Raw genomic sequence first — 24563 nt, forward strand, 5'->3', positions numbered from 1 at the left:
TACATCTCTACAGAACACATACTCCTTCACCCACATGTCCTTTTGCCCTTTTTTTTCTTCTGGAAATTGCGTTCTTTTTTTGTCTTTCCTCTATTTCAGTCTTCCTTACATTTAGACACACACAGAGACACGCTATCATCACAATGACATTATCACTATCAGCTTCATCTCCTACAATGATTTTTTTCTGTTTGCGCACTGTAAATTCACCTCACTGTTTTGAACAATGTAATTCTCTGTATCTGTTTACCTGGTGATAGCAAAAATATATAAACATAATAATGATAATAATAATACACGCACAAAAAAAAATAAAAATACTCAAAATCGATTACAATACAAAAATGAAGATTAAAAATGCTCCTTTTTTGGTAATACATTAACTTTCTTGTACAAAATAACAGTACTTTCTTTATAATAGCATGAGGTATCCAGGAAAGCTCAAATTTTGTAGTACTGATACCTGCTCAAATGAGTATCTAGCTTTGATATTACTTCTAGAGAAAATACTTCTTTAAATCAAAGTTTTCAGGGAGGCAGCAAACACGCTCTCGTTCCAAAACATATTTTACCCTAGTGCGGTTAGTGTAAGTTTATGTACATTTTTATTCGTAATTATAGCTGCAAAGTTTTAATGCTAATGCTAAATTACTAGATGCACATGAATGTCTCTTCGCACCTATTCAGTTCTTTGACCTGCATGTGAACTGGGACAAGACTGGTCTGGTTTTAGAGCAAAGACAATTTGAATTTGGTTATTCAGCGTTCATTGAGTTTATGTTAACATAGTGAATATCTTCATTCATTGCACTGCAGTACCGGAGTCTAAGCTCTAATGTAAATGTCCTCCTTTTTTTGATTGGGACAATGCATGTTAATGAACAGACATGGTTCAACATGATCGTAAACACACCGGATTACAGCCAAAGGGTAATTTCCATCTGTTGTCCCAGGGTATCTGTACATCAAAATAAAGTACTAAAAACTAAATGCCCTTTAAATCCGAGTGTCAGCCTGGTCATAATGGCTCTGTTCTGCTTTGAGCACTCAATACAGCTTCAGATAGACTAAGCGTGTTAAACTTGAAAATGTAAAATGGACAGTGCTGTGATTCAAAAGAGTGATATCAAACCTCCCTGGAGGTCAGATAAAGCAGCTACTTAAAAGGGCCATGTACTGTGAGAGTCTTGGCAAAATGTATGCACTTCAGTCACACAGTGAATATACTTTCTGTTAGGGATGGTTAATCGGTTATTGACACAAAAAGTTAATTTGCCACTATAACTTAACACAATTTGGTCCTTGATTTTAAAAGCTTGATATCAGCATTGGCAAATATTGGTTATCAGCCACAACACCAAGACAAATCTTGGATATCAGTATGGGCTCAAAAAATCCATATGGGTAGTAAAATGTTCATACCAATTGAGAGAGTTTGTTTATAGATTGTATAATTAATTATTAGTATTATTTTCTTGTAATCTAATCCTAAATGTGACCAAATTATTTTCCAAAAAAGCACTATATAAATGTAATCTATTATTACTAGCTGCAGTAGGTTAGATATTTGACTATGATTTCTAAAGTGAAACTCTTGATAAATAGTATTCTGGAAATCTTTAAAGCTAACGTCAATAAATGTATTTGACTGTTTTTTCATCAGTAGATAGCAGATGTGATGCTTATTCCCCCCTCCCCTCACCTGGCCTATGTTCAGGCTCACCTCTGGTCTTCTGTCAGACCAAAACCTGCACTCTATCACACAGCAGTAACATAGATAGCATGTAGTGGTGATATGTGAGAATACAACAGGGCTGGGTCTGTAAATCTAATTACATATGGTAGCTTTGATGCCTGTCTGCATTCATAATTAACAGAAATCATGAATGCAGAATGCGTAATATTTACTGTAGTTTAAATCCCACTGTACCCGTCAAATGGCTAAACTGTGGCGTAACCACAGAGACAGCAAAAAAGTACACTACTTCATTTTTTTAAATTAATTTTCCAATCATAATTTATAGAGTGAAAGTACAGTAGCCATGTAAAGAGACTGTGAGAAAGTACAGTAGAGTATTTCCACATGTTGGGATCACTGGAAAAGACCAAAGGGACAAACCCACAGATGGGCTCAGGGACAGGGGTTGTGGGGTCCAAAGGCTCCAAGGGGTCCAGAGGGGAGGAACACTGTCAGGGACCAACAGACTGAAGAGCTCCATGAAGAAGAAAAAGCCCCCTGTGCAGTTTAGTATAAGAGAGACAAAACTTGCGTCCCTATGAAACTAGCGCTAATGAATCTGCTTAGCGTGGGTCAGTGAAAGCAGATATTTCAGAAGCACACTCCGTCAATTCCCACTTGCCAATAACCTTTTAGTTAATCTAGTTTGGTGATGTATAAGAGAGCCAAGGTTATCAATACAATCATTGCGGGGGATGAGATACCATAACAACACAGAGAAGGTCATATCAATGTTACAATTTATGTTCAATCTTTTAATTAAATGCAATTACAAAACAACCATCGGGAAATAGGACTTGGATATATGTTTTACTTTTGAGGAGACTAAGCAAACATAAGAGCTACATGACTCACTTGATGCTGATGGCGTACTCGGTGCATTCTTTGCTCCTGTTTCGGATCAGGTAGGTGCCGTGGTCTCTCTCTTGCAGCTCCTCTTCAGCCTGGGACCTGTCCATGGGTCCTGCAAACCTGAGCCAGTGTCATGCATTAAGACATCAACATCTCTGCATCAACCAAGCCAAGAGTCAATCACATGTCATTAAAGAGAAGGTATTATGCAAAATTGACTTTACTTTTTGGAGATTTCTACCATGTTATAACATTTTTCCCTCAGCAAAAGCATGCCTGAAGAGCTTTTATATGTCACCCATGCATGTTTGAATAGCGATCTCTCCCAGGCACTATTCAAACCCTTCTTATGGTTAGCACTAAAATTCTGTCCAATTCTCAGCCCAAAAGCCTACGTTTCCCACACTCTGGCACAGTAATTTTCCATACAAAATACATACAAAAGCATGATACAAAACAATACACTACAACTTCACAAACCTGATGCGATGTGCAGTAGTTTCATTAGCAAAATGTACACCAATTGTAATGTGATAGCACTCTAAATGGAGAGTGAGTTAGCATAGAGAGCAAGAGGAAGGGGTACCCAGGGTGTCAAAAATTAAAGTGAAATTTATTAAACATATTTGTTGTTTTTGGTGAATATACCATTTTTCAACAAACAAAAGGTAATAAGCTGATCTAAATATGTTATGACTTAGAACAAATATATCACTTTAATTTAATTCTATGGGATATTATCTGCTAAAAGTGAAATGTGTTTTTTGTATACATTTACATTAGTTTGGTAACACTTTATAACAACTATATCTTAATTAGCCATAATAAAGCAAGAAGAAATACTAAATTGTTTATTGTTTATTTAAGAATTATAGCAGTCAGTGACAATTAAAACCACATAACGCAGGGCTCCTTGTTTAATGCTTACTTATTATAAAGATATTTTAATCATCAACACTTACCATGATTGCCCAGAGTATTCAACTGGTTTTGGAACCTGGAAGTACACATAATTTGTTGTTATTTGGTGATCTAAGTAATTTAATTATAAAGTGCATACAAAAAATACTACATTTCTTTAGAGCAGACATTATATTTAGTCATTATAATTATACAAATCCAGTGACATCTTACATTGGCTATTTAATTTCAAGGGTTATCGCTACTTTACTAGTGTTTCTCGTGTGATTCTAGTTTAGTCCTGATGCAGACATGTTTTTTATATTGTTCTAATCCTAGTGTAGTTTGAGTTTGGTGTTTAGTTTCAGGTGTAGTCTCAGTTTAAGACCAGTTTGAATGTACAGTAGTGCAATTTTAGAGCCTTGAAGATGGAAAATTGCTGTATAAAAATCTGAACATGTGACCATAATGTGAAAAAAGCCATACAAGGCATTTTTACATTTATTTAACCTACATTTTATACCAGATGCCCTTCCTGAAGTACCTCTATCTATTCATTAGCACCTGGAATTAGCACAAAGGTAGCTAACCCAGATTGTAAATACGTCTTATTGACTTAGCAGCAAAATCTGTATGCTTACACAGGGGCAGGGCCTTACAGCATCACTGGGAAAGAAGCCAATCCTGCTGGTTGCCAGGATTTTCCCCTGTAACAAAAAAAAAAGCAAAAAAAAAAGCAAAGTTAATCGCATTAAATTTGTCTGGGAGCACCTCTTTCTCACTTGGCTCCAATAAATCCTCTGCAATTAGCCCACAACAAGCAGTGCATCTTGTTCATATTCCTGAGTTAATTATGAATGCATCAAAATAAACACTGCTACAATAATGGACCTGTTTTTCCAGTATTTGAAAATAAAAGATAGAAGAACTAGCAAGCACCGCCCGGAGGTACAGAACACCTCATATGAAAAGCATTTGTTCTTAAAATAAGCAGTATTATCGGGTATTTTCTGAGTCAAGTAAACCAATTTCGTGCACAAATTACTCCTGCTTAGATATTGATTCTTGGTGCATTTTATAACCCATGATATTGTGTCTTTATAGGAAGTCGAAACGGTTTATCATGCGGATAGACCAATAAGCTTTTATATGTGAATTATGCACAGGGTAATCTAGCTCGCAGTGTTTTCAAAGGGTCAATTTGAAGTCCATTGAGTGAGAACAAATAGACACTATATGTGGCAATGTACACTGCTTACTGGCCTTGCTTATTCCTCCGTAGCCTTTCTGCTTTTATTAGGCTATCAAATGATTTTTGGGAGCGTGCGGACCGGAGCGGTAACTAAATTGCAAAAGCGAATCTTTGCCCATTTCTATGATTCATTCTGTGTAATAACATTTCATCAAAGTGGATTTTTTTCCCCCTTCTTTTCAAAAGCTCTTCTATTTGTTACGCCGTGATAAGCGTATGATAAAGATTAAACTTATTACGGCCTTGGCATAAACAGGCAGGAGCAAAGGATCAAATGAAATTACAATGATTGATTGTATTGTTCTGCCGTAGGGATGGGGGATAATTGCCTTCTGGGTAACAGGGGATATGAATTCTCAGTGTTCTGTAATTCCATCCTCTGGCGCCGCTGGGAGCTCAGAGATAGAGGAGTCCTGCGGAGAGGGCTTAATGTATGTAAACAAATGGACGATGTACTAGCAAAGGTTCAGAAGAAAATATATAAGACTAAAACGGCAAAGAGGCGGTTTTATTATATAGATTTATCAGGTTTAACATTATGCATGGTTGTCAGAAGTGGGTAGAGTGGCCAAAAATTGTACTCAAGTAAGAGTAACGTTACTTCAAAATAATATTACTTAAGTAGAAATAGAAGTAAGTAGGAGTAGTACTACTTCTGCTTCTAAGTAAGTAGAAGTAGTGGTCTAAGAATTTACTCAAGAGTATAAAAGTAACTATTGGTACTACTCAAGTAAGAGTAACTGTCAGGGTGTAATCTGATTCATAATTGGTAGAAAAAAACATTAAATAATGGACAAAATATGGTATTTTCAAAGGATAGACATAAAATCAAAACAAAAAGATCTGATCAATTCAAGAAACACAAATGCTCAAATAATTAAAAATTGCTAACATAAAGCTTTGAATTGAAATGGGAAGACAAACCAAAACCTTAACTCAAGTAAGAGTACAGCTACTTCGATAAAAATATCACTCAAGTAGGAGTAAAAGTATGCTACTAGAAAAGAACCCTTAGAAGTACAATGGAAGTAACTGTTCCATTGATTTTCTCCATAGACTTTCAAATATTAAATTAAAATGTTTAAAGGCAGATTGACAAGTTATGTGGTGACTAAGGTCCATGACGCGGTTGCCCAAAAGCATTTAAAATGTATTATTAAATTATTATTACTTATTAAATGTTTTAGTAACGTGATTTGGACTAAAACTGTAGGTCTTGTTAAGTTAGTTAACACAAACCTAATTGGCTACTAGAGGTCAATTCAAACTTTCAAACTTTTAATATTATTAAGTCTATGGGAAAAATGAATGGGAAAATGAATGCTTTTGGCCACTGTTGAGCTCCAATGGCAATGCTGTAATAAACGTAAAAAGTTTTGTTTTTTCTTTTCTGTTTTTTCAATTTAAAACTATTCTTTAGGCTGCACCTTGCTTCCCACCTAGACATACTATGTCACCACCAATGAGCTAAAAATAACAGCTAACTCGTAATCACACCTTTGGACAGAAACCCTCTGATTGGCTCATTACCAGGAAGTGAACAAATCTCTAACGCTGCATTGAGTAACATCTCGGGACATCGGATACATTTGCCCCCTTTCAAAAATAGATAAGGTCAAGTGCTCTAAACCTCTGGACGATGGAGTGAAATAGCTGCTAAATGCGTTGGTACACGAGGTTACGCACTGTCATTAAATGCACCACTGGAGACCTGGGCTTGTGCTGTTTTATTGTCTCAGTGTGGCGTGTAATTAATCAGCGGCAGTGGTTAATTGGTTAGATCATCTGATGTGTGATTCAATGGAGGACTGAAGGAGAGGACAGGGGGGCAGCAGTGGGGTCTGTACACATTCACTTGTGTCGCTAATTGAAATTGACCTCATCATAAATGTCCCAGAGCAGGTTATGGCCTATCTATGGTGTGAGAGAGGCAGAGGCAGAGGGAGAGATAGATGAGAGTAACAACATGGAGGAGAAAAGCTGGGAAGTAAAATACTGTATTGTAATTGTATGGTGCTGTAATTTCGGCTGGGAAAAATTATAAAAATAATAATCATGTATTGACTGATCGCATTTTCACTTTCAATATTACTTTACTGGACATAAACTTCAACATAAGACTTGAATTCTCTACATTTAAGAACAAGCTTTTATCAAAAGTCTTTCAGCAAATCTGAACTGGGGAGACACAATGGCTGAGTGGCTAAAACAGTCAACCCAAAACATGCACCATAGGTAAAATCCTCTTGTTAATATATTCCTGACCACAGCTAGCTCAAGATCTGGAGATCCCACTGCTCCTGACAAGTTGACCCAGTGGCACTGTTTGAAGGATGGGTCAAATCCAATGAATTAATTAATTAGACAATGAATGAATTAATTAGACTTAAGCTGGATCTTGATTGTATTAATTGCACAGCCCTATGTGAAAATAATTGATTGTATTACTTTTATGAATGCCATTATCACTGGTATTTTTCATGCAACAGAATGCACAAAAACCTTCCCTTCTGAAGCATTTAAAATTAGGGTCAGATGTAAAAACAATCACTGCTACCATCAAAGTTGAAATGTATATTGGGGAAGGCAATTCATTATAATAAACAATCTTTAAATCATAAGGTAGGTTATTATAAAGCAATGTTTACACACAGGATAAGTTAATTAACATAGTAGATAACTATTTCACTTCAATTTAAATTTTACTTCTTTAAAATGAATTTGTATAGACTAGATGGATTCTGTACAATATTGAATTACTTTCTGTCTAAGATTAGGGCTACATTACTGAAACATAACTGTTTTCTATTTTAAAAGGTCCTATATTAAAATTTACTCAGCCATGTTAGCATGTTGTTATCTCATCGACAACATAGTTGGAGTTGTGTTTTTTTCATTCAAACATAACCCTTCATTACTGGTCCATCCACATCGCCAAATCTCAAAATGCTCTGGTCCAACTTGTGATGACATGCAGCAGTAGTTTTCAAGTTGACAGCTAACTTTTACCTTTTGTTCAGTAGTGACTGGCAATTCCAGGGCTGTAATTACCCAACTGATTCTAATGAAGGTGTACGGAGTTTAAAAACACATTGTATTAGCATGTGAAATCACAAGGTGGAACAGTGTTTTCTGTTTGAGAGAAGAACTCAGCCTAAATATGCAGGATTAGTGTGATAAAATGTGTGAATGAAACAAAAAGGCAACTCCAGCTATGTTTTTGATGAGGAAACAACATTATTATATATTATAGATCAGAAAACAGTGCAATATGGGCCCTTTAAAATGATAGTGGTTTGGTTGAACTTTTCCAAAAACTGATAAAGAACTATTTGGTTTGGTGTGACAGTCCACCATATTTTCTATACAGTGAATCTCTTAATTTCCACCACACAGCATGGCGTGCTCCAGTCGAGCATTGAGGCGTAACATGTTGTTTTTTCAAAGAGCCACAGCTGTTGAGTTACAGAGGGACACGCACCTGCCACCACGAGCTGTGCAGATCTGCAAACATGACTTCAATCACATCTCCTGTGTGGATGCTCAGAGGAGGGCCGCACTCAGGACAGGGCACTCCACTGTAGTCTCTGATCACCACCATCCGGGGTAAACCTGAGACACAGGGGTAAAGGTACAAGAAACTAAATATATGGATATCTGGAGTATTTTTACAAAGAAAATTGTTTATAGGAATGGGTAAAATATTTCAAGTGTAACTAAACATTAAATCAACTTTATTTTCACTGCTAAACTGTTTATATAGTGTTTTAATACACTGCCTGGCCAAAAAAAAAGTCACCCCCTGGATTTAACTAAGCAAATAGGTTGAAGTTGCTGCAGTTGGTCAGGTCTAGGTTCAGCAACAGTCTGTGCTCAACGAATGAGGTCAGCTGACACCTGAATATACTGAATGACCAGGTTATTCCATCAATGGATGTTTTCTTTCCTGATGGCAAGGGCTCATTCCAAGATGATAATGCCAGGATTCATCAGGCTCAAATTGTAAAAGAGTGGTTCAGGGAGCATGAAACATCATTTTCACACATGGATTGTCCACCACAGAGTCCAGACCTTAACCCCATTGAGAATCTTTGGGATGTGCTGGTGACACCCACGACAACGTCCCGAATAAAGTGAATAAAGACCTGGCTGCAAGGGCAGAGTTTGCAATGTTAGACCAATCACACTGTTCCTTATATCTCCAGACCCCGCCCCTCTTTTCACTCTATTCTTGAGTCCTCCAGGTACTGCCCAGTTTTTATCAGCTCCATTTGAAAATTTGTTTTGGGTGAGGTTTAGGTGTTTAACCCTATTTTAAAAGTTTGTGGAGTGTATGACAAACGAGTTACTACTTCATGTAAATTATTAGAATTTTTTGAGCTTTCTATCATGCTATAACGTCCCGATCTCTCCCGGGCCCTTTGCATACCCTTCTTATGGTTAGCAGTACGATCTATATCACGAAGCCATCACCAATGCTTCCAACACAGCAATTTTCCATGAATATACAAAATAATACACTACAACTTCACAAACCTGATGTGATGTGAAGTAGTTTCATTAGCGGTATGCACGCTGATTGTGTTGTGATAGTGCTCTGAAATAGGAGTGAGATCTAAATATGTTATGTGTTAGCAGTTAGTACCCCATAGAAGTGTAATATCTCCTCTTTAATAAATCCTTGTCAAAATGACCACGTTTACAGCTGCTCAGTGCCTTGTCATTCAAACCAAACGCTCTTTATCCATTGTATTTACTCTTATCATGTCTTGTCACTGCTCCTGTTATAATCTTCTCAGCCTGACAGGCCCTATCCCGCCTGATACACACATCCGAGGCTCACTGCGTTTTTGATCGCGCTCTTTCCTCCCGTCCTAAAAAGCTAGAGCAATTTGCCCGTTCCGCAAATTCATCTCTTTGATTTCTGTACAATATCAGACTAACACAGCCACAAGCAGCGCGCTAAAGCTAAGACGAAACACTCCTGTCAACATTGGAGACACGGCCACTTACTCTCCCCCGCCTCGCACATCCCTCGCTCACCCATTGCCTTTGGATACAGTGGCCCATAGCTCTTACCCCTCTGGAGAGTATTAGCTGCCACCGGCCGCCCATGATTGGAATATCTCACTTTTTAATATGAACAATAAGCACGCCTGTCCGCCTCGTAAAGACGCTTATGTGAATTGATTTATAACAAAGACGGTTCAAAGTAGTTTTTCTCTACAACTATGCATACTCATATACGGGGTGTTTCTGCTGCATTGCTTACTCCACTAAAGTCATGTATTTTAAGGTGCACAATCAAACTTTTCTAGTGGAGGGCCTGTCACCTGCTTGTCGCCATGGAGATTATGAAGCTATGCCTAGAAAGTTGCACAGTATAAACTAAACTTATTTATATGGATCATTTTCACATTGCTGCCTAGATAGTTCCCTCAAAAATGCAGATCCATGTATTCTCTATGAGGATTTAGATCAATATTTAAATATCAAGCAGTGGACAGTAAGTTATGGATGAATAATCTCAGACAGCTTGTTAAGACCTTTGCGACGATGTAAGTGCTTCACTGGAGGAAACTTGTGTGTTTATAAAAGTAGGTGTTTGTGTCTTGAAGCTAATGTTAACTTAGTCTAAATCTCAAAATAGAACATAAAAAACAACATCTAATGTATGCAGGATGGTTCAGATTGTAGAGCTATTTTAACATTCAGTTAGCTTCAGGACACAAATACGTACTTTTCTAAACATAGACGTTTCTTCCGGTGAAGTACTCCGTCATCGTCTTATCATACTGTCTGTGATTACCCATCCGCAACTGTTTACTACCTGATATTTAAATAGTGATTTCTTTTAGCGTGACTTTGCTAACTCCTCATTGAGAATGAATGGTATGGGAAGAGTAGATCTGCACTTTTGTGAGATAAGAACTAGTTAGCCAGCACCATGAAACAAAGCTACTGTGAGGCCACCAAGCCAAGTCTGGTCAGAACTATGAAGAAGTGACCGTAAGAATGCATGTTTTTCAATGTATTTTTATCAATAAAAACACCTACTATTGAATAAATACAAACCAAACATGCATAGACAACTAGAGTAGATTTGTTAAGGTTTTCCTGTGGTCAAGATGGACTGACCTGGATCCAGAGGGCTGCCAATTTCCTGCAGACATAAGAAAAAAAATTGAATGTTATGACAATCAGAGAAAATTAGAGAGGTGGGTATTTGAAGAGAAGGAGATTGGGACATTTAGAGCCCTTGACCAATTCACGATAACCCAAGGAGTGGATAAGGTCAACAAACAATCTTGAATTCTTCCTAAACAAAAATGCTTACTATTATAATACTGACAAAGTAATTTAATAAGGCTCAGTGTAATCATAATGAAGACGCTCTAAATTGCATATTATTAATCATAAATATAAAAAACAAAACAAAAAACTAAAAATCTACATAATGTCGCTTAAGTTCATGTGCACATTCTTAAACTGTATTACATTATACAAAATTACAGAATATGCAGAGTTACAGTGTTATATAAGTTAGACCAACATATAAATCACACATGAGATTCGGTCTACGAGAATGAGACAAGATGAGATTTTGAAATAATTTCTAATAAACAGATTGTACAGTTCACTTTGCAATTTTGGCCTCACAAATTTGTACTTATTTTATATTTTTGATGTACATAATTGTAGCCCTGCTCTTTGGAACAGCATGATACAAAACACAACAGCTTGACAAACCTGATGTGATGTGTAGTGGTTTTATTTGCGGGATGCACACCTATTGTGCTGTGATAGCACTCTGAAGAAAGAGTGCAGAGAGCAAAGGGAGGGCACACTCAGAGTGTCAAAAATGAAAGTGAAACTTATAAAACAAAGATGTTTTTGGTGAATATAGCAATAAACAACAAAAAAGATAACATGGTGATCTAAATAGATTGTGTTAACAGAAGTAAAAGACCCACTCTTTAAGCAAATAAAGTAATCTGATATTTTCTTTGATTATGCTGTAACCATGGAGGTAAGTTTTTCCCTTGTAGCTTTGGCGTCACTTGCATATTGAAGTGAGTGAACTATGGTTTGTACTTCAGAACATAAAGAGCTACAGCAGCAGGTGGAGCTGTGATCAGCGTCTGTTGTGTGTGGGCAGAGGACCTACACACATTCACTCTTAGATCAGACTATACAAGGGATTTATTTAAGGTTTGTTTAGTTTTCAAGGTGGAATGGTTCTTTTGTCAACAGTACGTGTTCAATTACTGATATGCTCATTTATGATTTACATAATAAATAATATACCAGCATTGAGCCATTAATATAATAAGATCTCAATTTATCACAAGGTGTAATAACTTATCTTGTGTATCAGGCTTGTAAGCTTGTGCATTAGTGGACCTCTATTCAAAATAAAAATGTTACTTTCAATATGATTTGTTGAAAGAAAATGTTTGAATTTTAGATACCATAATAGCATAAGTTACTGCTTAACCCGCATTAACTAGTGAGGTGGGGCTATAACTTTTCATTAAGGTTGGGCAACGTACATTTTTGGTCAAGGGTCTGCCACATGCATCATGTCTCCATTTTTTTTTATGTTGTAATTTAAACTTTTGAATTTCAAGCATTTAAAAAAATAAATAAATAAATCCTAATAATGCATAATAATAAAAAATAAATGTTTAGTAATTTGACAAATCAAAAAAATAACCAGTTAGATTTTAAATAATTTAAAGTCTAGAAATTGCACTTGAATTTGTGTGACCATATGTTCCAGGTGTAGCAGCTTGGCCCTCACGGAGCGCATTGTGTTCAACTCAAGATCTCCATGGCAACTTTGCTTTGTTCCGTCACGCAAAGCTACAACGCGTTTCTTCTTATCATGTTTCTTCGTACCATGTTTCTTCGTAATGCATTTATCCTCTCCACGCTCGTAAACGGCGCACTGGTCCCTGTGAGAACTGATGTATTTTTCGAGTAAAATGTAACTCCTGCTGCAGCTCCTGAGCACAGCGTTTCTCCTGTCAGATAAGCCTCCAGCCTAACGTACGTCTGAGTTTGGTCAAAATGAGTGCACTTATGTCATTTTGTGATTTTGCGTAATTAGAGATTGCATTGAACACTTCTTTGTTAGTTATAACCTTGTGTGAGTGAGTTTGCGGACGCTCTTACCTTGGCCCGAGTCTTGGCGCAGTCTGCAGTGTCATGGGAGAGACAGACAGGGACAAAAGTGAGAGGAATACACTATGAGACTGTGGTTCACTGACATACAACCCCAGCTGTCAACCTGTGTGGCCCCTATAACACGCACCTGCCCAATGCATAAGGAGCAGAGAGTGGTAGAAGAGAGGAGAGAGGCAGAAGGGGGGATAGGGGGAGTGAGAGGGCGAGACAAAGGTGAGAGGAGAGAGAATAAGACAGAGAGGCATAGTAGGGAGCAAGGGAAGCAGAAGAGGATAGAGGAAGAGAAAGGGGGAGCGGGAAAGAGATAAAGAGGGAGAGGGAGTAAGAGAGAAAGAAAAAATGAGGAGCATGGAATGAGAAAGGAGGAGCAACAGTGAGATTGACATAGTAGAAAAGGAGAGATAGAAAGAGCAGAAAAAGAGGAGTAACATAGAGAGAGAGGAGAGAGGGGGAGAGGTTGGGTGGGTCTGCTAAGAACCTGTCACTGGCTGGAACTGCCACCTGTCTGAGGTCCAGAGAGATACAAGTACCAGAGCGCAGGAAAAAAGCGCACTTGTATTTTAAAAGCAACAGCAACTATGAGACACTTTTGTATTAACTTTTAGCTATGTATTCTTTTAATCTGGTCCTTTGAGTTAGACGTGGGTGCATGGTGACTCAATTTGTAGAGACAGAGATTTGGGAGGTATAGATTTTAAAAAGGCAAAATTGAATTCTTGCAAATGTTTTAGGGACATTTGAACAATGGCCTTAAAATGAGAATATATAATTGTAATCAGGGCTGCAAGATTAATCGCAATCTATTCAAAATCGCAATTTGAATGGTCACATTTCGCAAAGGCATTCATACAGTACTAGAATAATGACATTATTTCCTCAACAAACAACAAAATATTCCATCTTATTCTGCATAAAATTTGGTTTCTGTACAAACTGGTTCTGAAATGTGATTCTTCCATTAGTTTGTTAGTTCATATTTCAGTCTTTTTGTCAATTTTTCTGGACAAGTTTAAAATAAATTGCAATGCTTCTCAGGAAAATCACAAGTACATATTTTCCCCAAATCGTAATTAATGACTTGAATATACTACAAGTAAACTCAGAGTGTGTGGCAAAGCTTAGGCGTACTAAAAAACAAAAATAAATGTTGGGAACTACAGCTCGAAATGGACAAACTAATTTAGATGATCATAAAATGCCCTATGGTTAAAGGTCCTATAATACACAAAACTGACTCCTGTGAGGTTTTAGTCATGTTATAATGCTGTTACCTCATCAAAAAACATACCTGGAGTTGTTTCACACATGTTTGAGTAACCCTGAATTATTAGGCTGCCTGCTTCCAGAAATACTCTGTTCCATCTTGTGATGTTATTTAGTGTTAGTTTTAAGGTTAACAGCTATTTTTAGCCTCAATTGAACTACTTTGCTCTTTAAATTCATTAAATTCCATGTTCCTTTTGTTTTTGAATATTCATTTTTACTTTGTCTACAGCTGAAATTGTCAGTAGAAAGTCTCTAATATCAGCTGGTGCACTGAGAAATGAAGCAGTTTCAGTGAGGCTAAAACAACAGCTGTAACTTCAATGTTTGGCAAATCTACGGCTGAAATTATCAAAAGTAAGGTGAAGATGTATGGAGTTTAAAAACAGTGATCAGTTCTCAAACTGAAAACACTCTGTTCCTCCTTGTGATGCCATTAAGTGGTAATATAAGAAATGCACTGAACAGCCTAAATATACAGGGTTTGTGTAAATGTGAATGTTTAACACACAGTGTGTGATGAGGAAACGAGATTATAGCATACATCAAAACTAGGGCAATATAAGCCCTTTACAGATTTTATGCAGGTTATAATTAAGAACTAAAATAAAGGCCATCAATAGCCATAAGTAACATAGCTCTAACTGCTAGCGTTGATGTTGTCAAAGCCATCAGCATTACCTGTTCTCCCACACAGTCCCAGTTGCCCGAGACACTCCTTGTGCGCTCCGACTCCACACTTCAGACACAGATAGCCCTGGTTAAAGATGCCTCTAAAACACACAATTGCACACAGGATTGAGCTGTATAATAAATGTCTTGACATTTTGGATTTCTCGGCCTCGTGTCCCATTGTGCAGATTAAAAAAGAAGCAGAGGAGACGTCCTTCAGCCTGACACAGTGAAAACACAGCTCCAGGACAGATTTATTCTAATTAAAAATAAAGTATCCTGCGGGTTGAATGGAAATGTCATACTAATTTCTATTTCTAAAGATACATACATTGTCTTATTTGTTTATTTGCATTGTCTACACTGTTTGGACTGTGGGGCTTCTATACATTGTCGATGTGTGTCAATATGTGGCCATTAAAAGGTTAATTTCATGTGTGTTTGCTCCAACTATTTCCTATATGATACTTTCTGCTTTTTCTGCCTTCTTGGTCAGAGCTCCCATGAAAGAAAGGATTATAATCCCCATGGGGATTCTCCTGGTTATATAAAAATAAAGAAAAATATTAAAGGAAAAAAAACACAAAACAAAATTTTATATATATATATATATATATATATATATATATATATATATATATATATATATATATATATATATATATATATATATATATATATATATATATATATATACACACATATACATATATATACATATATACACACATATACATATATATATACATATATATATATATATATATATATATATACATACATATATATACATACATATACATACTTGCTCTAGTTCCAAAAGTCAATTTTCCATTAATTTTTTCCCACAGGCTTTTCAAAAATTTGAAATATTAAGAGTTCAAAGGCATCACAGAGGCTAACCAGCTACATGGTAACTAATGTCCATAACACGGTTGTTTTAAGTCCACAAAACATGTTTAAACCAAAAGATTCAACATCGCTGATTAGCCCTGAGCAAGCTTTCAAACTTTTAATATTAATTTTTTTCGGTCTATGGGAAAACTTAATGAGAAATTTATTTCTGGCCCTGGTGGGTGGGTGGACACTGTTGAACTCCATTATAGGTTTGGAATTGGCCAAATTGAGGAAATTGGATTTTTTTGGGGAAACTTGCTTGTATCAATTTAAATCACCATAGAAACTTTCATAACATGAGTAAGGAAGTTACTTTTTTAGGATTTTGAAAAACATGCTTTGGTAGAATGAACAAAGATTAATGCTTCGAATTTCTCTAGAAACAAATTACAATCTTAAAACAAGGGTTATATTCAGTGCATTACACTTTTGGAGCGCCATTATTTTTCTTCATTTTGAGCTTCTCTTGGAGCTTTTGAAATACCTGAGCAGCAGGTGACAGAAGCTGCAGGACATGATCCTCTCAAATGTGTGCATTTTAAAGTGGTGGTAGTTGTGGTTGGCTTTTTCTGGTCGAATATTTGATCTGAAAGACACAAAGGAGGAATTGAGAAACATTTAACTGTATTAGATCAGCAATACATAGTGACGCTTCTCCAATACTTCACAAAGATGTATGTGAGTTCTGCCAAGTCAATGAGCAAAGTACTAAATGGTTAAACTGACATGAGAGAAATGTGATTGTAAATGATGGGTAACCAATGAGCTCCTTTGATTTACATGTGCCACTGAAAAAACAAATCTGATTGGACAATCATGTTGGCTCGAGATGCGACGGAGGGCATAGGGACCAGACGGATGTCCTTCTGTAGAAAAAATACAGGGAGATATCATTCTGGATTTACCAGTCAGTCAGCTAGCCTTGTTTTTACAATTAGCTGTAGCTTTTTCTAGTGCTTTGTAAAAAAAAAAGTTAATTCCTGTTGTTGCCACAAGAGGGCACCAAGCCTTCAAAGAAAAGTAAAAGCCATTCGTTTACCCCAGTTTGGGAAACAGTTCTGTAGATACTAACGCAAGGGAACAGACTATGACAGCAAAACTATTGATGAATTATCGATAAAGAAATGCAGAGAGGCATGTTTTAAAACACCTTACATGTCTTTTCATAGTGCACCAGCAGAGGCCACTTAAACTGAGTGCACCACACATGAGGACGCTTTCTGGATTCTTTTTACAGGCACAATTTCTACTTTTTCAATTTGTCCTTTCTGACATTATTACCAAAAGCTGAGAGTCCACTGCAGTACTATAACCTCTGCACAGAAGAGGAGACGCTTATAGAAACTGAGAACATGTCTATTTGTGATGCGAGCTAAAGCTTTTAAAGGTCAACAATAAGTGAATGTCCAGTCAGTCCATGAACTCATACTGGACATTTATAAATCACAGTTGTAAAAGTTACCATAAGCATGTTGTCACAATACTAAAAACTTCAAACTCAATTTCAATACTAAGGAGCAGACTTGATACCACGATGATAATAATAAAAAAAAACAAAAAACAAACTCCTTATTTAGACAATAGAATGTGATTTATAACATTAAATCATAGTACTTTCTTTCTTTATATTACCATGTGGCCTTATATATGTGTAATCCCTCAGTTGTCCAGGTAGGTTCCATAGTGGCACATTGGCGTATGCAAGTCTATGTGACGTTAGCTTTATGTTGACAATATGAAATGATCTGAACATTTGTGTTTCTTGCACTGTTCATTTTATATTTCTTGTGTCTATCCTTTGAAAATACTAGATTTTGTGCATTATGTAATGTTTTGTCCTTCAAATTACATTTACGTCAAAATATAAAATCAGGCATTAAGTCCCCACAGTTATTCTATAAGTTACTCTTACTTAAGTAGTAGTTTTCTTGGACCACTACTTTGTACTCTCCATCGGGTACTCAAGGGTTCATGGGAGTTTGCCCAACCAGTCCACATGTGCTTTGTGGATCTGGAGAAGGCATTCAACTGTGTCCCTCGTGGTGTCCTTTGGGGGGTGCTCCGAGAGTATGGGGTCTGGGCCCTTTGCTAAGGGCTGTCCGGTCCCTGTATGACCGGAGCAGGAGCTGTGTTCGCATTGCCGGCAGTAAGTCAGACCTGTTCCCGGTGCATGTTGGACTCCGCCAGGGCTGCCTTTTGTCACCAGTTCTGTTCATTGTATTTATGGACAGAATTTCTAGGCGCAGTCAGGGGCAGGAGCAAGTCTGGTTCGGGGACCACAGGATCTCTGCGTTTTGCAGATGATGTTGTCCTGATGGCTTCATTGAACCAGGACCTGCAACATGCACTGGAACGGTTTGCAGTCGAGTGTGAAGCAGCTAGGATGAAAATCAGCTCCTCTAAATTTGAGGTTCTTGACCGGAAAAAGTGTGGCTTGCCCTCTCCGGGTGGGTGGAAAGCCCTTGCCTCAAGTGGAGGAGTTCAAGTATCACGGGGTCTTGTTCATGAGTGAGGGAAGGATGGAGCGTGAGATTGACAGGCGGATCGGTGCAGCGTCTGCAGTGATGTGGCCGCTGTTTAAGACTGCTGAGGTAAAGAAGGAGCTGAGTTGAAAGGCAAAGCTCTCGATTACCGGTCAATTTATGTTCTTACCTATGGTTATGAGCTCAAGCTAATGACCGAAAGGACAAGATCGTAGATACAAGCGGTCGAAATGAGGTTCCTCCATAGAGTGGCTGGGCGCTCCCTTAGAGACAGGGTGAGAAGCTCAGTCACATGTGAGAAGCTCGGACTAGAGCAACTGCTCCTCCACGTCACGAGGAGCAGCTGAGGTGGCTCAGGCATCTGTTCAGGATGCCTCCTGGACGTCTCCCTAGGGAGGTGTTCCAGGCACGTCCAACTGGGAGCAGGCCCTGGGGAAGACCCAGGACCTGGAGGGATTATGTCTCTTGGCCTCTCGCCTCAGGATTCCCCTGGAAGAGCTGGAGGAGGTGTGTGTGGAGAGTGAAGTTTGGGCCACCCTGCTCAGACTGCCTCTGCGACCCAGAAAGTGGAATTACTTTGAAGTAACAGTACTCTTACTTTGGTATTTTCTTGGACCACTACTTCTACTTGAGTCATATTATTTTGAAACTACTTGCTAAAGTATATTTTTGTCAGTAACATTTGTTGACAAGCAACCTTTCTTTCTGTATTGGATTATGGGGATGTGGTGTACATGCAGACTTCAGCCTCTACTTTGAAACCGTTGGATCTACTATTTTTGCCCTTCATTTTATTTCAGGTGATGGACTTGAAACTCATTACTGTATTCTCTATGAAAAAGTGGGTTGGCCATCACTGTCTATTAGAAGAGAACAGCACTGTATGAAATGTATCTATAAGGCACTACTTCAAAAACTGCCAAAGTACCTCGCCTTTTTGTTAATCAGGAATCTGGAAAACACCTCATAGCATCACATGACTGTATATGCACCATAAGAATAGAAGCACCAAAACTGAGATGGGAAAGAAGCCTTTTAGCTGTTTTGCTTCACACAAATGGAATACACTTCAAGGAAACGCAAAACTGGATACTTTGGCAATCACAATTTAATAATCTGATAAACTTTTATACACACAATACACCTGTTTTTAACGTTTTATATAGACCTATGCACTTATTTGTTTTGTTTGTTTTTCTGTTTGTAATGTATTTTTAAAAAGAGAGCCTAAGTCATTGGGTTTCCCTGTATAAATAAAGATAAAGAAGATGAAAGAAGAACTGGTGTTATCAATTAGCTAATAACAATGTGTAGTTCTTTACACAATTTGTTCCAATGATGTTTTCCATTTAACATCCCAAGCACATTGCCACAGACTGAATGATAATAAAGTATTCTGTAAGCACTGTATATTTGCACATTGTTTCAGTCAATCTTGATGTAATGTCAAAGCAACATTGTATTTCCCCACATCAACATAAAGCACACACTCAGGAAGTTTCCCAGCCAAAGCCTCCTACTGTTTGAAAATAATACAAACGATAAGGCTTCCTAAAAACAGAGATATGAAAAACAACATATTTATTTGTACTTTGCCAACTCTCGAGAAGCTTTGGTGTTTTTGAATGCTGTGAGCCAGATTGTATTGCAGAAATGTCAGTGGTTTGTTGATTACTGTAAAACTCGATCAAACCTTTTAGAGCAATGAGGCAACATCTCTCTCCGCAGCAACTATTGAGTTTTTCAATGTTCTGTACTGTCATCTTTTGATTACACTCCAGAGTATTTAGTCTCAAGGTGGTAAACTGTCATTTAATTTGAGCTAATAAAATATATTACAAGACCTGCCACGCTAAGAAAATCTGAAGTGCGATATATTGCTTACATAAATATAGACAATAAACGATAATATTGAAACCAAAACATATAGTGGAATTATCTACAAAAAAGTATTCCAAATGTACAATATATAATGAGCTGTAATACATAAATAGGTGAATGCAACACTTAAGTAATATGTTTATGATTTTTCAACCGTCTTCAGCTCAAATCTTACAATATTGCAGAAAAAAATAACCAAAAATTTCATATTAGATAAAAAAAAAATAATGTAGACACGATAAATATTGACCTAAAAAAATACTGTCCCATCCATCATATATTGAATGATAAGTCGATAGAGTAACAGGCCTATATTTTACTAATTAAAAGTGAGATAAAGAGCCCTATTTGCTTATAACTTATAACTAAACTGCATTGCATTTACTGCATCTTGCCAGTGTTATTTGTATACAATTTTACTTTTGTTCATGACTACTCAAATACAGGTGTATTGCATCGCTTGCTTTTCTAGATGTGCAATAACATCTCCATGGAGACCGGACCCTTCACCAGAAAGTTACATAGTTCACTGTAAACAATTTTGAACCATGAATGAAAAACATGGTTCAGTTTTAACTGTTAGTCCTGCCCACTTAGTCCCTTCTGTCACTCTCATGTTGCATCAGGACAGAAAAACAACTGTTACATGTAGTTGCTCACACATGGTTCTCATACTTATTGTGTCTAATGTGAGGTGACCAGTTGTTATGGTTATATTTATGTTCAGTAATTCCATTAAATACTATTACTCTGAGGAAAAAACAGGGCTTTTAATTGCAGTGATGAAGTAACTCCCTGGATCAACTGCTAGGCATCAAAAGAAAAATACTTCTTTAAAAATGTAAGTATAAGTAGTAGACATTTGCTAGTTGTTGTGGTAGTACCCAGCCGTAATTGTGACCTACTCTAAGTCCAGATGATGTCCTTATATCACGCAGTACTCACATGGCCATCTCAAACTGGTCCAGCCACTTCTTCTTGAGTTCTCTTGTTTTGAAGAAAAGCTCGAAGCCTGTGTGCCCCTGTTGATGGGTGATGTAGAATCCGTGGCACCACTGAGGAAATCAATGAGACGACAAAAAAAAAAAATCATTAATAAAGAGTTAATTACAATTGTACTGTATATGGTAGTGCTGCAGCGATTAATCTGAATAATCATAACTAGTCGACTCTTAGGGCAAATGACCACCAGGACAGTTACTATTATCTTGAGTTATTTCATTACCCTAAACCTGGTTATATTTTAGAATTTCTGTAACCTTGCGTGTATTGTGTGTAGTTGTACTTCCTGTCATATTGATTGCTTGCTCAGCCCTAATGTGTTTCACCTGTGTCTCATACATGTGTGCGCATATATACACTGTGTTCTCCTCTACACTTTGTTGGTCCATTGTCGGTATCACGTTCTGCAAGTTTCCATTTTGGATTTTTGTGATAAGTTTCAAGTACAGTCCTGCATCTTTGGGTCCTCCCTGTGTTTAAAAGGTGACAGTAATTGTGTTTTGAAAATCATTAATCATTATCTGGACTATATAGACTGAAACACATTTTATAACAAAGAAGTGGCCTTACTAGATCAAAGTGGCCCACAGAATACATAAATAATTTCTGATTTTCATTAATAATATACTTTCATCTTCTCTGTGTAGAAATATTCACCAAATTCCAACCTTTATTCAGTTAGAAAGAAATATTCAAAATATCTCAATGCACAATAAAAATAATAGTTTGACAAGTTGACTAATCAAATAAATAAATGCTGACAACAACAAAAAATAGTTGCAGCTCTACTATATGGATGGCAGAGAAAAGTTAGGAAACTTGTGTAACATTGAGCAACTTTTGATTGAAAACAAATGCCACCATTGGGCTCAAAAACTCACAATTATGTCAATCACAGTTGCATTGCTTTTTCCCAGGCAAATAGTTTTCTCTGTTCAGAATCATGAAAGGGTCCACTGTCAACTAAACCTTTTCTGCCAATTTGACTGCACAACATTTCCAAAACAAAGCAGATAAAGACAAATGCATTATGGTGGTGAGTCGGGGCCAGATGAATAGTCAGGACATTATTCAAAGGCAAAACAACTTACAACAGTTTGCTTTTGTGCATGTGGATAATTTGTATAGGGGCATAACATCCCGCTTTTTGAATAATACAGAAGACAAATTGGCCACAAAATTTTGCTCAAGTAACTGACTACCAAAATTTCAACCTTTAGAGTTTTGGGAGTAAGTTTTAGTCTGCCACTGCAAAAATAGTACATTTCAAAGGATCTTTCAAAGGATTTGTAGTTTTCATATAGGCGTCCAATGAGATTCATCTGGTCTTCTGTTAATTTATTTTAACAGATTTTTTTTCCAGACCAAGGTTTAGTTTGTTTTCATACCTGACAGTTTCAGTAGCTCACTACTGGCGGTCACGTGATGTTGCTGTGACGTGTCCGGTCAGCTGATTTAAACAGGTTTTGATGCTGTTTTCCTACTGGTGGAGGCAGGACAACAGCGCCATCTGCAGCCCGACTTCTTCAGGACAGTATCCCAGGTGTGTGAGAGTAAAATATCCCTCAAGACTAAAAACCGGGACAAGGGGGCTTTCATCCTGCCTCCACCGGTACAAAAACAGCGCCAAAACCTGTTTACATCAGCTGACCGGACACGTCACAGCAACATCATGTGACCACTCTGAGGAAGACCGCTAGTGTGCAGTCGAAACTGTCAGGTATGAAAACAAACTGGTCTGGAAAATTAACCTATTAACTTAAATACACATAACTGTATTTTAAGTATTGATGATACCCACTTTCCAATATATTTTGCTATTAAAAGTTCAAGAGTCAAGGTTTTATTGCCAGTGTCATTGAAAAAAAACAACAGAATTACGTTTACATTTAGAGCATCAAACAGTGCATGGTTAGATGTAAAGTGCAATACCACAGGTGCAAGACCCCAGCCAATAACTCCAACAATAACCCTTGTGTAAACACTAGCACAATAATGACATCAGTGCTCCACATATGTAATAAACAGTAACAGTTTTAGCAGCTGCATATGTAACAATGCAAATCCAGTTCAATGTTATGGCATTGTGTTCAAAATGGTAAATTCACAAATGTTGAACCTGATCTTTCTGTTAATAACTACAGCAAAAATCAGCATTTAAACAATTTGTGGCCCTCATCTGTATTCATATTATTGCCCTATAGAATGTTGTCAGTTTTTAACTTTGGTCCAATTCCAGAGTGGCCTAAAAAAAAAAATAGTTCACTTGATTTAACCTTTTTGTTTCACATATACAACACATTTTAACGTATGTATAGCCGTACGTTTTAAGTAATTTCTACCTGAGTATTATCATTTTAACGTCATCATTTTCTCCATTATTCCATCTCTGCTCTTCACTTATCACTATAATGGATATACAGTGGATAAACTGTATTAGGTTGAACCCAGGCTCTGCGCTTCATGTCTCTGAGACTGCTAGAGGAACACCTTGCCTATGGCGCTGTATTATGGATCATTTTTCAATCAATTCTGAAATCTCTTGACTTTTTGCCCCACGCTAATCTGCCCCTGCTCGCCGCGTCATCTGCGATAACTGGGAAACGCGGGCAGGGCTAGCTCGTCTCTGATTGGCCGAGCTGTGGGAAAGTGTTTTAAAGCTACGGTGTGTACTAAATCATTGATGGGAGTGTGGGTGCTCCGGCTGAAGTTTCATTTAGTACAAAATGATCTATAGCTTGAGGCAGCCTTGGAGGAGCGTGCGCATTTATCAGCTGTTATTAGCATGTCTTTCCCGCGTCGTGTGAGTGTAGTTAAAGGGAGATGTATTATTGGAGGGGTACTGTATCTACTCAGCCGGTCACACATGCACAGCCACAGCAATACATCACAGGGGGTTTCTAATGGTAAATAAGTAAAGGAATAAAACATTATGATAAGCAGTAGAAGCAGCAGGTGGTGGCACAATGAAAAAGAGTTTAGTAGGGATGAGATCGCAATACAGGCTCAGAGTTAACCTCACTATTGATATTCTTATGTAAATATCAGTATAGATCCCCAAATGAATTAACATATATCAATTTTAAGTAGAGATGCACCGATCCAGGTTGTTCAGCTCCGTATACCAATTTTGATTAGCACTTATGCCGTTTAAACAGAAATAAAATAAACAAACCTGAGCGACATGAGTTAAGTAGCTGTTATTTATCTCTGAAGCAACTACAGTTTTGTGTAAATAAAAGTTCAAACATTCTGAGACTGGACTACAACCAGTAAATAGTCTCATTACATCGATTTATATTTATATCTGCACTGATATCCAATACCAGTATACATATGGTAAATACATATGCTTTCATCAATAAGGTTGGACCAGGATAAGACCGTTATAAAAACAAACTAAAAAACAACAACCTTAAAAGTACTTCATATT

At 37.3% G+C, this 24563-nt stretch overlaps 1 protein-coding gene across 2 annotated transcripts in view; it reads right to left on the minus strand.

Annotated features, from left to right (window-relative positions):
- The window catches only part of LOC117385698 (guanine nucleotide exchange factor VAV3-like), a 71312-nt gene that overhangs the window by 18610 nt on the left and 28139 nt on the right, over positions 1 to 24563 (minus strand). For both annotated transcript variants that reach the window (XM_055228569.1, XM_055228568.1), the window contains exons 15-23: positions 21074 to 21183; positions 16249 to 16350; positions 14877 to 14968; positions 12921 to 12943; positions 10881 to 10905; positions 8224 to 8354; positions 4132 to 4197; positions 3553 to 3587; positions 2594 to 2710 (exon numbers count right to left, since the gene is read on the minus strand). In XM_055228569.1, coding sequence (XP_055084544.1) covers positions 2594 to 2710; positions 3553 to 3587; positions 4132 to 4197; positions 8224 to 8354; positions 10881 to 10905; positions 12921 to 12943; positions 14877 to 14968; positions 16249 to 16350; positions 21074 to 21183 — 701 coding nt within the window. The remainder of the gene's footprint in view (positions 1 to 2593; positions 2711 to 3552; positions 3588 to 4131; positions 4198 to 8223; positions 8355 to 10880; positions 10906 to 12920; positions 12944 to 14876; positions 14969 to 16248; positions 16351 to 21073; positions 21184 to 24563) is intronic.

This window comes from Periophthalmus magnuspinnatus, chromosome 17, assembly GCF_009829125.3.
Source record: "Periophthalmus magnuspinnatus isolate fPerMag1 chromosome 17, fPerMag1.2.pri, whole genome shotgun sequence".
NCBI lineage: Eukaryota > Metazoa > Chordata > Actinopteri > Gobiiformes > Gobiidae > Periophthalmus > Periophthalmus magnuspinnatus.